At 39.8% G+C, this 16410-nt stretch overlaps 1 protein-coding gene across 3 annotated transcripts in view; it reads left to right on the top strand.

Moving 5' to 3' along the window:
* Positions 1 to 12619, top strand: part of LOC125239187 (segmentation protein cap'n'collar-like) — a 252847-nt gene extending 240228 nt beyond the window's left edge. For all 3 annotated transcript variants that reach the window (XM_048146705.1, XM_048146704.1, XM_048146703.1), the window contains 9 exons: positions 1296 to 1389; positions 1899 to 2010; positions 3068 to 3174; positions 3856 to 3976; positions 4975 to 5067; positions 7491 to 7621; positions 8573 to 8746; positions 11209 to 11308; positions 12520 to 12619. In XM_048146705.1, the coding sequence (XP_048002662.1) occupies positions 1296 to 1389; positions 1899 to 2010; positions 3068 to 3174; positions 3856 to 3976; positions 4975 to 5067; positions 7491 to 7621; positions 8573 to 8746; positions 11209 to 11308; positions 12520 to 12575 (988 nt within the window). In that variant the 3' untranslated portion in view covers positions 12576 to 12619. The remainder of the gene's footprint in view (positions 1 to 1295; positions 1390 to 1898; positions 2011 to 3067; positions 3175 to 3855; positions 3977 to 4974; positions 5068 to 7490; positions 7622 to 8572; positions 8747 to 11208; positions 11309 to 12519) is intronic.
* The last annotated feature ends 3791 nt before the right edge of the window (positions 12620 to 16410 follow it).

Here is a 16410-nt window from a genome sequence, read left to right as displayed (position 1 = left end):
ATGACATTATGAACATAAGAATTCGAAGTTACGATAGTTATTAACATAAAATTGTTATAAATAATGATCGTTATAATGTAAAATTGTATGAGAAACATTTTCGGACTACCAATAATCTATATAACAATTTTATATGAACTTTGGCGCACCCTAAAAAAGTTTTTTTGTCACTATTTGGCATCTATCAATGAGGACTGTGAGACTATGCCCCATAATGGCGCATCAACGTCGTTAAAAAGGCCTTTTGTACTGAGTTGTTTTAAGAGTTTTCATTAGACTTATATTGACCGGGTTTACCTTTTTGATTTTTGTCGAGCTCCCGATATTTCGACGCAGTTACATGCATCATGATCACGGAAAACTGACGAAGGCGTGTGGATGTCAAAGTTGCGTGGACAGCGCGCGATCTACCCTCCTTCGCGCGCGTCGGCTGCGTTCACTTTCAGCGTTACCACTGGTCGCATTCACACTCGATGGTCTGATAGTCTCGATGGTGCGATGGTGATGGTGGTGGAACAGGTAATCACGGTTTATATCCCGGTCAATATAAGTCTGAGTTGTTTTGTATTACATGTTTTTTTTTTATTGGCAATAACTCTGAAACTAGGCGAAATCCGGAAAAGTTTAATAAACTCAATAATACATTGTATATGACATTTTACTCTTAAAATACAATCAGGAATACGCTGTTAAGACGATACGGTAGGGGTCAATTCTCCATACAAACGCTCTCGACTATTTCCTCCCTGGTTTTTGAAGATAATGATTTTTGAAAGCAATGATTTTTTCAACACAGATTTTTATTATTTTTATCTGTGTCGGACCGTTTTGATTTTTTTTTATTCTGCTTTTTAAAGATTCTAGAGCCAATCAAAAATTTCCAATAAAAACGGCCTTTTTCGTTGTGGCGCAAGAAAAGGTGTGATACTCAAAGCTAAACGGTCCGACATAGTTATTTAATTGTTATTCAGATTCTCAAATTTCGTTCCGATTGATTAAGTTTTGAAGGAGGAAAGAGTCAAGAGCGGAACCTCGATTTTAAAGATTTTTTAAAATAGGTATCTTTTGACTGAGTTGTTCTTAATGGACAATTTTTTTCGATAAACCTAGTTAATAACACTTGTATATTTAACTAAAATTCCCAAGTTGAAAGGGGGCTCCTTTCCATTTTAGCATTTTCGCTACCGTTTCGTCTTAAGTTCTGCGGGTTCCTCACGAGCACCTTATATATGTATATCTTTATATATATTCCGTTCGAAATCTGTGCAGCAAGCTAAGTAAAGTTTTGATTCCAGCTCTAAGTTTCGGCCTTACGACGGTTCGTACGGGCGCGAGCGTTCGCACCAGCCGCAGAAGAAACATCACATGTTCGGAAAACGGTGCTTCCAGGTACAGAATTCAATTCATTTACCTTAAATTCACTTTTTTAAATTAATATATTAATCATCAAAGACGCAAATAGCTCCGTATAGAACATAGAGGAATAAGTAAGGGAAGAGTTGTAACTCCATACATCAGTAAATGCAAGTTATTTGTAGTGACATCTAGCGTCATCCACGCGTCAATCACGCGCCAGGTAGCGTAAATTATCATTACTCGACACTAGGTGTCAACAGTGTCGCGTCTGCCAAAAAATATTATTAAAACAGTTTACAACTTATATTACAAGCAGAAGAAATTGAAAACAGACTACAGAGTACTGATTAATACTATTGTAATATTAGCTAAAAAATTGTTGAGCATTAGACTTTTTGATCGTCGCGACATCTATTGACAAGTAGCAGTACTGATAATTTACGCTAGTTAAAAACTTTTCATATTAGATTCATAACACACATACCAAGAGAAAGTAACATTTAGAAAAATCCAATAATTATCATTTTCCATTATGTCAACAGGAGCAAAACCAACCAGCGCCATCTATGGAGAACCTCACGCCGCGGCCGGCGGTCGTCAAATACGAGTGCCCGGAACAGGCGTACACACATGAAAACATGCATATGCACAATGGTAAGTTATTCTCTATAGCAAGGATGATTTATATATGATTTTCAATCATACCTCAATTTTTTAGCGCCACCTATTAAATACTATCTTAACTACACTGATGATGCCTACAATTTTTTTTTATCAAAATGTGTATTGACGTGATATCATGATATTAAAATAAAGAAATATGTCATTTGTTCTTATAAAAAATAAAAACACGCAAAATATTTGGGGTAAATATGATTCTAGCCACTTCCAGGCAGCGAAACAGCGCTAGATGGCGTCTTAAGCCTAAGTGCCAGTTGCATCAACCACATTTGACAGACACATCATCGTCACGCAGCAGACGTCTATGGAGCTTCCCATACAATAAAATTTAACGAACGCTTTAACGATTACAGACGGTTTGATGCAACCGGCCCTAAAAGGACCATACATTTCAGGGGTACGCTTATTTGTATGGGCTTTGTCAGTCCCCTATTAAATCGTCGTTGAAATTTGGCTGTTCCGCAGAAATGGGCGCCATCATGACAGTCGAAATGTATGAAACAGCCGTTTTTTTTTTCGCGATTTCAGCGTTGGTCCCGCATAAATTATCTATCAGTACTGCTACTTGTCAATAGATGTCGCGACGAACAAAAAGTGTAATGCTCAACAATTTTTAGCTAATATTATATTAGTATTAATCAGTACTCTGTTTTCAATTCCTTCTGAATTAATAAACTGTTTTAATATTACATTTTTGGCAGACGAGACAATGTTGGCACCTAGTGTTACTGATAACTTACGCTATTTGTCGCGTGATGTCGCTAGATGTCACTACAAATAACTTGTATTTCGTCACTACTTTTAAATAAACTTGTATCTTCGTCTGTCAATGATAAGAAATTTGTAGTAAGTATGTATGGAATGCATATAGACTTACTGTGTTTTAACTTTGAGGAACAGCGTGAGATACGAGATTTTTTTCTAAGTAGTGACGATTTACTGATGTATGGAGTTACAACTCTTTCATTACTTATTCCTCTATGATTTCTTGTGAAATTGTCATGAAATTTAGACTACTTATGTTCTTTAGTGGAGTTTGGCGCGCGGCAGCTCACGCACGCGCACCCGCCGCCCGTGCCCGCCGTCGCGCCCGCGCTCGACCTCAACACGGCGCACTCCAGCCACGCGCTGCTACAGGTAGACCTGCACTACACACACACTCACTCACACTCACTCACTCACCCACTCACTCACTCACTCACTCACCCACTCACCCACTCACTCACTCACTCACGCACGCACCCATACACTCACGCAGGACGCACGTGCGCACACACACACACTACATGAACTCACGTACGCACACACTCACGTGAGTCACGCCACACACACTAATAGTATTTAAATTTATTTGAATTATCTGAGTCAATACAACTAGGGAACAAATCAAATTATTTTATTGAATATTTTTGATTTGTTCTTTTTTTTTATTATAAATGGGCTTACTCTTGGCCACAGACTAGCCAAGTCAAGCTTTTTTCAAGTCGTCACACTACTATATATATAAATTATAAATTGAAATAGATATCATACACGAAAGAAAAAACGGCAAGGCCCACTGGTGGCCGAGCCGGGAATCGAACCCGGGTAGACTCAGCTTACGCGGCTAACGTCTTTACCACTAGACCACACGCCCGTTTCCCTCCGTCCGTTTCTTCTTTCGTGTATGATATCTATTTCAATTTATAATTTATCTGAGTCATATTATTTTAACCAAGTTTTAATAACTATTTTCAAGTCATTGTCAATGATAAAAGCTTGATTTTCAAATTGAGATATTTGATATATTTTCTTAAGTATAATATGTTTATACGACAGAACGGACTAGCAACTGGGCCGGCTCGGTACGCTTACGCGACACCGGAACGCGTTCGACACAACCACACGTACTCCGCGCCAGGACTCGCTCCGGAGAGGCCCGCGCTCAGAGACAAGCGAGGTGAGACCCACTTATTAATATCAATAAATATACCTATGCAATAGGCACTGGTCCCACCGCGAGCTAGTAACTATCGGCAGACATATAAATAAATAAATAATAAATAAATATTGGGGGACACCTTACACAGATCAACTTAGCCCCAAACTAAGCAAAGCTTGTACTATGGGTGCTAAGCGACGATATTCATACTTAAATAGATAAATACATACTTATATATATATATATAGAAAACATCCATGACTCAGGAACAAATATAATATCATCAGGGATCATCCACATATTACGTCACACCAAATTTCAGGTTTTTGGACCCCTCCCCCCCCTATGTCACGCTTTTTTGTATCCCTTTAACAGGGATTGTCACATTTAGTATGACCCCCCCCTACACTGTGACGTAATATATGGATGACGCCTACACAAATAAATGCCCTTACCGGGATTTGAACCCAGGACGGCGGCTTAGCAGGCAGGGTCACCGGTTGTCAATGTAACTCCGTAAAATATGTAACTTCGTATAGACAGTTACAGTCTAAGAAAAAAAACTTACCTCAGTACCATATAGAAAAAGGTACGGAAGCCTAGATGGAGTTACACCTTTGGGGGACGCTCGGCTAGTTGACGTTACTATTAATATTTGACATTTTAACACATATCAAGCTAAGAATATGGGCCAAATTGTCAAAACTGAGGTTTTAAAGTTTTAAGCTTTGTCGGGAGATGGCAGTCTATGCTCTGTGATTACATATTTTACTTTGACAGCAGTGGCGGCTGGTGAAAATTTTTGCTAGGCAATACTGAGGAAAAAGAAACCTTCTTTTACATTAGGTACTTTACTAGTAATCAATTTTAGGCAAGCCGGTGGGAATCGGCTTGTATGGATGGCGGGGGTGGGGATCGGCTGTTTGACATTAACTCTCTATAATACTTGATCCTCTTTGCTATCGGCTATAAAAACGCGCACAGTACACGTATTCAATAATATGTATTAATTGCAGTCCGACGGCTGACGGACGGCAGCGTGTCGGACGGCGGGTCCAGCACCGGCGCCGGACACCTGTCGAGAGACGAGAAACGGGCTAAAGCACTGGGTACGTACAGCGTTGTACTGCGAACTTACCGCATTGGCTAAATCTGATGAAGCCACCTGTGAGACGGCTCAGCCAAATACCAACTCGCTGCTTTGGACTCAGTGGAGCGCAGAGCCACGAGGATGATTGGCGACAAGAAGCTAACGGCCAAGCTACAGTCTTTGGCCCATCGGCGGAAAGTCGCCAGTCTGTCGGTGTTTTACAGGTTGCACTTCGGGGAGTGTGCTCAAGAGCTACACGAGCTTATTCCACCGTCCCCATTCTACCATCGGACTCTTAGACGCACGACCAGTTTCCATCCTTTCTTGGTAGATATTCCGCGAATTTGCACGAAGCGCTTTGCTTTTTTTTTATTTCTTATGCGCACTGCCAAGGAGTGGAATTCCTTGCCGGCGGCTATATTTCCGAGCTCATATAACCCGGCAACCTTCACATCAAGAGTGAACAGGCATCTTCTGGGCGAGCTCACTCCATCGTAGGCCACGTCTTTGCCTTTGGCTAGTCTGTGGTCAAGAGTAAGCCCACTCATAATTTAAAAAAAATCTACTTGTCTCTTTTTAACCCCCGACGCAATAACCTAACCACAAAATGAAAATTTTGTTAACAACCCCGACATAGTGAACCGATTTTCATGAAACATGGCTAAGAACACTCCCGACCAATAGGCTACTTGCCTCCTAGTCAAATCGGCTTCTTTTCAAGAACTGTCAAAACGAATTTGAACGACTTGCTAATATGGAATTTATATGAAATCGAATTGAGTGACGTCACGGTCAACTCAGTTACTTTAATATATTTCTACCTGACTTATTAAATAGAAATTGTATTTAAAAATAATTTCTGTCCATGTTTTTCTTATAATTATCTGATGCTTTATTTCGTGCGTGGTATAAAATATTTTATTTTAACTACAGTCTAGTTCCCTATTCAGCTTTCAAACAAAAAAAACTAAATCGAAATCGGTTCATCCGTTCTGGGACAGACAACCACACAAACAGACAGACAGCTTATCTGATAATTTACCCCGTAAATAAATGCGTGTACAAAACCTGATCTTCTACTAAACTAGTGAAAGTGATAATAGTGTTTTTATATTAAAGGAAAAAATGGAAAAAATTACGCTTCCGGCGGGACTTGAACCCGCATCATTTGCAATCCGTGCAAGGCTCTTAACCAATTGAGCTACGGAAGCCACGCCGGACATCGCAAATCCTTCCATGCCTTTCCTTATGTACACACGTCTTGGGGTGATTTGCGATGTCCGGCGTGGCTTCCGTAGCTTAATTGGTTAAGAGCCTTGCACGGATTGCAAATGATGCGGGTTCAAGTCCCGCCGGAAGCGTAAATTTTTCCATTTTTTCCTTTAATATAAAAATGTTTAGAATCGTTAGCAGACGTTTCTGCTTGTTAAAAATAATTTTTTTGTGATAATAGTGGCCTAGGACGTGCGATATTCAATCAAAATCGTTCACAAGTAAGGGAAGAAATTTGTTATATTTACGTTACTAATGTACCTACTAGAAATGCCAAAACGATAGTCACAGTCAAAATAGCAATATTTTCTAGTCCCTAAAAGCACAGTATAGTAAAGAGTACTATCGTACAGTATGGCCACTCTCGCTCCCCGCTGTAAGTGTCGCCCACCCCCTCTCGGTTACCTCACAGTTACCACCTGTCAAAAACGCGAACAGTCGGCCTGTCATATTTCACTCATACAAGCATAGTACCCGTTCACCTACACGAGCTTAGACTATGTGCTAGGAACGCGCCTCTTTCATATATTTGATCGCCAGTGTCCGAGGTGTGCTAAAAGGGTATGCAAGTTAACTGATAACTTGCGCCGTTAACAGATTCGTGTTCAAAAACGTATCGTCTACTTTAATCTAAATAAAATACATGTGCCCTGAAACGGTTCCCACTATTTTTAACCCCCGACGCAAAAACGACGGGGTGCTAAAAAGTTTGACGTGTCTGTGTGTCTGTTTGTCTGTGTGTGTGTCTGTCTGTGGCATCGTAGCTCCCGAAAGGATGAATCGATTTAGATTTAGTTTTTTTTATTTTTATTTATTTATTTTTATTTTATTGATTAGGGAAACAAACAGCATACATAATTTCTTATAGTCTACAACGATATGTTAACACATTAGCCAAAACAGTTTCCACTGAAAGTTAGTACATACAATTTTGCTCTGAGAGACAAACATGCGATTAGGTATGTTTAAGTTTACATTACATAATTTTTTTTGTCTGAAAGCTGAGTTAGTCGGGAGTGTTCTTAGCCATGTTTCATGAAAATCGGTCCACTATGTCACGGTCGGGGTTTTTTTTAAATTTTAATTTTGTGGTTAGGTTATTATTACATATTATATGTTTATAGTCAAGTAGACGTTCGTAGATTTCTAACCTAAAATAAACTTTCCCAGGGATCCCCATGGAGGTTCACGATATAATCAACTTGCCCATGGACGAGTTCAACGAGCGCTTGTCCAAACATGACCTGAGTGAAGCGCAGCTGTCGCTCATACGCGATATCCGACGCAGGGGCAAGAACAAGGTAAGAACAAACCACAGTATAATTAAATAAATAAAAATAAATAAATATTGGGGACACCTTACACAGATCAACTTAGCCCCAAACTAAGCAAAGCTTGTACTATGGGTGCTAAGCGACGATATACATACTTAAATAGATAAATACATACTTATATACATAGAAAACATCCATGACTCAGGTACAAATATCTGTATTTATCACACAAATAAATGCCCTTACCGGGATTCGAACCCAGGAGCAGCAGGCAGGGTCACTACCGACTGCGCCAGACCGGTCGTCAAACATTACATAAATTAAAGAACACCGTAGCCAAATAGCACTAGACGCTACTCAATGTTGTGTTTCAACCGGTGAGTAAGGCTGCCAGAGCTCGACGAGGGTGCGGTGTGCTGGTGACGGAAGGATCTACGGCACTAAAGTTCGGTCTATTGTCCTTTGAGCCGTCGGCAACCGAACCCTCCTTCGAACTTGTGCACTCCTTTTTAAAGGGAGTGTACAAGTTTCTAATGGGTTGGCAACGTGCATGTGACACTTCTTGAGTTGCAGGCGTCCATAGGTTACGGTGACCGCTTTCCATCAGGCGGATCATATGCTTGTTTGCCACCGACATAGTATTAAAAAAAAAAAAGAGTACTATCGTACAGTATGGCCACTCCCGTTCCCGCTAAAAGTGCGGCCCACCCCCTCACAGTTACCGCCTGTCAAGAACGCTACCAGTCAACCTATCTTATCTCACTCATACAAGCAAAATATAAAATATAGTACTTATTTACGCTAGTTGACGCGTGATTGTCACTAGATGTCACTTAACTATGCCTATACCCGCATTTACTGATGTATGGAGTTACAACTCTTCCCGTATTTATTCCTCTATGCCACAGGTGATATTGAGTTTTATTTCTCGCCCTAGATTTTTCCCAAAACGTTGCTAACCACTATTTGCTCCGGCAGGTGGCAGCACAGAACTGCCGCAAGCGCAAACTGGACCAGATCACCTCGCTTGCAGACGAAGTGCGCACAGTGCGCGACCGGAAAGTGCGCACACAGCGCGACCACCACACGCTCACGGCCGAGAGACAGCGCGTGAAGGAGCGCTTCGCGGCGCTCTATAGACACGTGTTCCAAGTGAGTACATTACAGACACGTGCTCCAAGTGAGTGCACTCTGGTAAGAGCACAAAGTACACAGCGCGACCACCACACGCTCACGGCGAAGAGACAGAAGAAGGAGCGCTTAGCGGCGCTCTATAGACACGTTTTCCAAGTGAGTACATTATAGAAACGTGCTCCAAGTGAGTGCACTCTGGTAGAATAAGAGCACAAAGTGCACAGCGCGACCATCACACGCTCACGGCGAAGAGACAGCGCGTGAAGGAACGCTTCGCGGCGCTCTATAGACACGTGTTCCAAGTGAGTACATTACAGACACGTGTTCCAAGTGAGTGCACTCTGGTAGAATAAGAGCACAAAGTACACAGCGCGACCACCACACGCTCAAGTCGGAGAGACAACGCGTGAAGGAACGCTTCGCGGCTCTCTACAGACACGTGTTCCAAGTGAGTACATTACAGAAACGTGCTCCAAGTGAGTGCACTCTGGTAAAATAAGAGCACAAAGTACACAGCGCGACCACCACACGCTCACGGCGAAGAGACAGAAGGAGCGCTTAGCGGCGCTCTATAGACACGTGTTCCAAGTGAGTACATTATAGAAACGTGCTCCAAGTGAGTGCACTCTGGTAGAATAAGAGCACAAAGTGCACAGCGCGACCATCACACGCTCACGGCGAAGAGACAGCGCGTGAAGGAACGCTTCGCGGCGCTCTATAGACACGTGTTCCAAGTGAGTGCACTCTGGTAGAATAAGAGCACAAAGTACACAGCGCGAACACCACACGCTCACGTCGGAGAGACAACGCGTGAAGGAACGCTTCGCGGCTCTCTACAGACACGTGTTCCAAGTGAGTACATTACAGAAACGTGCTCCAAGTGAGTGCACTCTGGTAAAATAAGAGCACAAAGTACACAGCGCGACCATCACACGCTCACGTCGAAGAGACAGAAGGAGCGCTTCGCGGCTCTCTACAGACACGTGTTCCAAGTGAGTAAATTATAGAAACGTGCTCCAAGTGAGTGCACTCTGGTAGAATGGGAGCACAAAGTGCGCAACGCGACCATCACACGCTCACGGCGGAGAGACAGCGCGTGAAGGAGTGCTTCGCGGCTCTCTACAGACACGTGTTCCAAGTGAGTACACTATAGAAACGTGCTCCAAGTGAGTGCACTCTGGTAGAATAAGAGCACAAAGTGCGCAACGCGACCACCACACGCTCACGGCGGAGAGACAACGCGTGAAGGAACGCTTCGCGGCTCTCTATGACACGTGTTCCAAGTGAGTATACACAAAGACATACTACTGGCCTTAGCGTCTATTTAAGATGATTTATGGTGCAATGTCCGAGAGACATCGCTTTTGATGACTAAAGAGACCTATGCGAGAGCGACACATTTTGCCACACATCTGACAAGGGAAGCTTGCAACCGATTGCGACGTTTCGCTATGGTCGCAAGTTCGTCGATGAGACCTGGTTTACGGCACTTGCTGACAAAAGGAAAGAACACAAAGACATATACAGGGTGATTCATGAGTCGTGAGCAGGAGTGAACAGGGTACTGGGGAGGGTCACACTGAGCAACTTTCATAATGGGGCAACACTAAATTGTGATTTTTTCTTAACTATGACTTAATTGATAGTTAATCATCAATTAAGTCATAATTAGAACGTAATTGATAATTAGCTATCAATTAAGTACTTATCAATTAAGTCATAGTTAAGAAAAATAATCACAATTCAGTGTTGCCCCATTATGAAATTGCCCAGCGTGACCCTCCCCAGTACCCTGTTCACTCCTGCTCACGACTCATGAATCACCCTGTATAACTCTTTATAGACAGATAGTCTAAGAAAAAAACGTACCACAGTAGGTACCATACAGAAAAAGGTACGGTGGCCTACACCACCTACACCTTTGGGGTACGCTCAGCTAGATGGCGCTAATATTAATATTTGACATTTTAACACATATCAAGCTAAGAATATGAGCCGTGGCAAATGCCGGGATAACGCATTGTGTAGAATATTGGCATGTGAAATCTGATTATTTTTTTCACCACACCAACTGTTAAAGGCTTACTTTGCTATTCGAAAACAGATAGCAAAATTGCATTTTATCCACAAGAGTGCAAAGTAACTTCATACAAATTTTAACTTGATTTCTTAAACTGGCTGGTAAAATATACCTATAAATGATGATTTTGAATCATAAGTATTGAATAAATTGATGGATTTGATTTAATTTGATGTTTTATAGTTAGTATTTTGTTCGTGTTGGTGTGGTGAAAAAATTTGTGTTTCACTCGGTGGGAAAGTTTGTTTAACCTTCGTGCCTTGAAACCCTCGCGACGCTCAAGATTCCACTTTCCACACACACAATATTGGAGTCTTTCGCTTGCTCGGGTGTCAATATTGGCACGTGCGGTTAAACAACAACATCGCCCCTTGTAAAACAAATAACTATTGTTGCGCAGAATCTCCGCGACGCAGAGGGGAGGCCGCTGTCGTCGGCGCAATACTCGCTGCAGCAAGCGGCCGACGGGAACGTGGTGCTCGTACCCAAAATGCAGCACGGTTAGTTCACCCTACACTCTATAAATAAATAAATAATATTAAAATAAATATCATAAGGCATTCTTACACAGATTGACTGAGGCCCACGGTAAGCTCAAGAAGGCTTGCGTTGTGTACTCAGACAACGATATATATAATATATAAATACTTATATACATAGAAAACATCCATGACTCAGGAACAAATATCTGTGCTCATCACACTAATAAATGCCCTTACCGAGTTTCGAACCCGGGACCGCGGCGCAGCAGGCAGGGACTGACTGCGCCAGACCGGTCGTCAAAATAACATAGAGGAATAAGGAAGGGAATAGTTGTAACTCGATACAGCAGTGACGCGCATGTAACACCCCTTGAGTCGCAGGCGTCCGTAGGCTACGGTAACCGCTTTCCATCAGGCGGGCCGTGTACCTGTTTGCCGCCGACGTGGTATTAAAAAATATGCAAGTTATTTGTAGTGACATCTAGCGTCATCCACGCGTCAACTAGCGTAAATTATCACCACTACGCAGCACTAAGTTTCAACAGCCAAAAATGTAATATTAAAACAGTTTACAACTTATATTACAAGCAGAAGAAATTGAAAAAAAAGTTGTTAAATGAACGCTCGCCACAAAACAATATTATTAAAATGCATGTCTCATGTTAGTGAATATTTTAATATTCTTTTGAGAAATAAAGATCTTTAAACCTAAAACTGATATTCGCTAAAAATTGTTGAGCATTAGACTTTTTGTTCGTCGCGACATCTATTGACAAGTAGCAGTACTGATAATTTACGCTAGTTGACGCGTGGTTGACGCTAGATGTCACTACAAATAACTTGCATTTACTGATGTATGGAGTTACAACTCTTCCCTTACGTATTCCTCTATGTTTAACATGCAAGAATATTCATTAAAAAATAGTGCGAAAAGGACGGCCTGACCTGATAGCCTTTATCCCGCTATCGTGCTTTCCCGCCCGAACATTATAGGAAAACGAATGCTAAAATCAGCGGGCCGATTTTTTGAGTCTCACGCGATCGAATTCAGAAAATTGTCACTGAAAATAATAAGCAAGTCACCGTTTTTAACCGGTATTTTAGTGACAAAATCCCGTATGCGAGATTCAAAAATCGCCCTCCAGAGCCTATAGAATCCTTAAACATTTTACTGACAAGTTTATAAGTAATAGTGTCCTCTGTCACAATCAGAAACATCTTGTCCACAGACCACCCCATGAACCGCTCCGATGAGGACATGGATCGCAAGAAACACTACGAGTGACATTTGGGCTGGTAGCAGACAGACAGACGGACAAACACCCAGTAGGTTACCGCAGCAGCCACGTTCATAATGAGTTAGCAGCTATATACCGAGCGCGTTAGGTTCGGAGTAAAAAAAATAGTTTCATTATATTTCAGCCTCTAGCTTAATTTTTTTTAATTTGTCGCTTTTTTTAGTGATGAAAGTGACACGTCAAAGTCTCTGTTGCTAAATACCACTTTAAAAAAAACAACAGATTATGGTATATTGCTGCTAACGCTCAGTGGATCCGGTAAAAGTTACAAAATTTTAATTGGTAAATATGTATTTGAACCGCTAAAATAAAAATAAAAGACATTGTATGTCTGTCGAATGTCATATACAGAATTGTAATATTACTCAAAATGGAATATAGGAATGTTACACGAAATATTGAGAACAAAAAAGACATAATAATCGTTATATTTAACTCAATATCTCGGGTTTTCTTTCATGCTTTGAAAAAACTGTTTAGGGTAACACGATTATATGTAACGTGAGTCACGATCTTATGTAACGTGAGTCACGATTTTTATGGCATGTTCATTTATTCAAGAATTAAGTTCAAGTGATAATCTATCTCTAAATAAGTGTTACTTTCCCGATATATGCATAGATACTTTCATTTGCAGCTGTAGTTCAAATAAACAATCCATGAAGTCGTGACTCATGTTACTTTTTTCAAATGGATCTACCCTTTTTATTTCACTCGATCAGGATATTTTCTAATAAAAATAACATCTTAAACCTTTTATGAAGACTATTATTAAAAAATGATTTCAAATATTCGATCGATTGTAAAGAAAAGGGTTGCTAAAAGTCTTCTGTAATTTTTGTTTAACCCTTGTATACAGAAAATCCACATTAGGCACTGGTTCCACCCATAGCGACCAGCGAAGTAAGCGATGATATTTTACACGTGAGACTGTCTTTTGTTCGTTTCTATGGCCGATAGCTCATAGCTTACTGCTTTTGGTGGAAGCGGTCAAGTAAAAAATGTATTAGATTTTGTTTAATAACCAGTGAATTTCTGTTGAACTTGAATCAACAATACAATACAACCATAGATTAAGTATAAAGAAGACTCACACCATCCCATACATTAAAATGCGACCGCCTATGAACGCGCATACACTACACCACACATATGATGGCGCCACGCAAAATGCCTTGTTGCCATCGATTATTTGTAGATTGGCGTTAAGTGTCTAATAAATCTATGTCAAAAGTAACACTTAACGCCATCTACGAGATAATCGAAAGCTACTAAGACATTTTTTTTGTAGCGCCATCTATGTGTGGTGTAGTGTTCTTAGGCGGTCGTGCATATTTATACTATTTAATTTATGATAGAACACAAACGATTCATGAATGTTGTATTTTTTCAATCACCATTCCGGTAGGTGTTTAAAAGAAAAAGTGGACAATGTTTTACTTGAAACATGTCTCATTTGATCTTTGAGTCTGGCATATTTAGTAGAAAAAAATCAAATGAGGACACACTGACATTATCCCGCCAGGCGGCGTCTGTTCAAGTGCCTAGGCAATGTCACTGTCATTCATATGTGTGAGAGAGAAAACATCATCTTCTCGCTCTTACGTATGAAATTCTTTATCTGTGCAATGGACTAATAAGGTGGCGCCATCTGTGAGTGTGCCTCCTCATTTGATGTCATGTGTCATCTATTGGTTTATTTTGTTATGAATCTTCTAGTTAAAATGGCATGTTTTGTTTATATTAACTGATAATAGTTATTTTTCATTGTAAGGTTAACTTCTGTATAAGCATCGCTAACCAACGCTTTTTCATCACTGTGGGTAAATGAATGAAAAAAATGTGATAGCAAGATTCCATTTTTAATTAGTTTCAAATTAGATCGCATACTTTCGGGCTCAAGCTGATTGCCTCATTTTTCTAGAGCTTGGCCTGTTTTTTTTTGCTTACCATAAATGACTGATAAAATAAAAAAAAAATAGAGTTAAAAATCATGGTGTCTGTGGCACCGGCGCGTTGCAATAAGTAAATATGCAATAGTTTATAAACTTTTTGCTAATATATTTTCTTTATAAGTTGTTTATTTATGTATAAATATAATTAAATAAATAAAAAAAAATAGTACGTATCTCATTGTTTTTGTGAAAAGGTTTTCTGTAAACCCGTTTTGGATAAAGTACAAAATTAAAGGCATATATTACGTGTGTACATAATTATGAGTTTCATTGCAAAAAGTGCTCCCTTTACCACTTGCCATAGAGGAATAAGTAAGGAAGAGTCGTAACTCCATACATCAGTAAATGCTAGTTATTTGTAGTGACATCTAGCGTCATCCACGCATCAACTAGCGTAAAAGTACCACTATACTCGACAATAGGTGTCAACAAAAGTCATCAACGTCTGCCAAAAATACATAATATTAAAACAGTTTATAACTTATATTACAAGCAAAAGTGAATTGAAAACAGAGTACTGATTAATGCTGTTGTAATATTAGCTAAAAATTGTTCAGCATTAGACTTTTTGTTCGTCGCGACACCTATTGATAAGTAGCAGTACTGATAATTTACGCTAGTTGACGCGTGGTTGACGCTAGATGTCACTACAAATAACTTACGAAACTACTGACGTAATGGAGTTACAACTCTTCCTTTGCTTATTCCTCTATGCCCACTGCTTATGTTGATTCGGTTTCTTAAAATATAGAATAGACTATATTAGGAGCTAACTCGAGAGTACCATGTGTACTCCGCTGTAACGGTACTTTCAACCATTCATTTGTTTCTTTTTGTGATCTCTTCGAAATATCGTCGCCGATTGAGATCATGACAAAGACAACAAAAAAAAAGCTTTAAAACTAAACGTGCCTACTTCTATTACAAGTGGCGGGTACCCAAAAATATTTCATGAAAATAAAAAAATATCTTTTATATTTATGGAAAAAGTGTTACCATTTAAAATTAAAAAAAAATATTCCGTTGTCTTTGACTTGTTCAATCCAGCAAAAAAATGGTGCGATTAGAGTATGCCATCGCTTTAGTCAAATATATTTTTAATAATAAATGTGTAGGCGGGAACTGCATTTCACGTTTAATTTTATTTTACCTTTGGTAAAGGCTGTGGGTAGCTTTTTTAGCCGGCGAACGTCAAAAGTTTTAGGTTAGCATGTCACTTTTGGCGCCTATTGTGGCTGAAGTGAAAAAAAAGTTAGTAAAAATGAAATAAAAACCTTTTTAAACCTTTAAATATGTATTAGTCTGTAGTTAGTCCTCAGACTTATGGTCGTAATGAGACTGTAGGTACTTAGTACGAGCAACGATTAAATATAAGAAGATCACATCCCATACATTAAAATGCGCTCGCCTAAAGAACGCGCATACACACCACACATAGATGGCACCACACACAAAAATGTCTTGTAGCTTTCGATTATATTTTGTGAATGGCGTTAAGTGTCACTTTTGACATAGATTTTATGGCTCGAAAAGTGACATTTAACGCCAATCTTACAAATAATCGATGGCAACAAAGGCATTTTTTAATGGCGCCATCTATGTGGTGGTATAGTGTATGCGCGTTCTTAACGATTATATTTTAATGTATATGAATATTATGATATTATTGTATTCCGTCTATGGTACTAGTTTTGATTTTGATCATCAGTGATGATGATAAAAAATACTGGAGTCAAAGTTTTATTAAATTTTATTAATAAAAGGTCTGATTGAAAAGGTTGATAACTTATTTAAAGGCATTAATATTATTTAAACGGTATAACTGTGCTAATAAATATAGCGTTAAGAATTTTTTAATAAACATCAA

Source organism: Leguminivora glycinivorella, chromosome 25, assembly GCF_023078275.1.
Source record: "Leguminivora glycinivorella isolate SPB_JAAS2020 chromosome 25, LegGlyc_1.1, whole genome shotgun sequence".
In the NCBI taxonomy this organism is placed as follows: domain Eukaryota; kingdom Metazoa; phylum Arthropoda; class Insecta; order Lepidoptera; family Tortricidae; genus Leguminivora; species Leguminivora glycinivorella.
The sequence above is the reverse complement of the archived record's forward strand: the minus strand, read 5'-3'. Positions and strand labels throughout refer to the sequence as shown.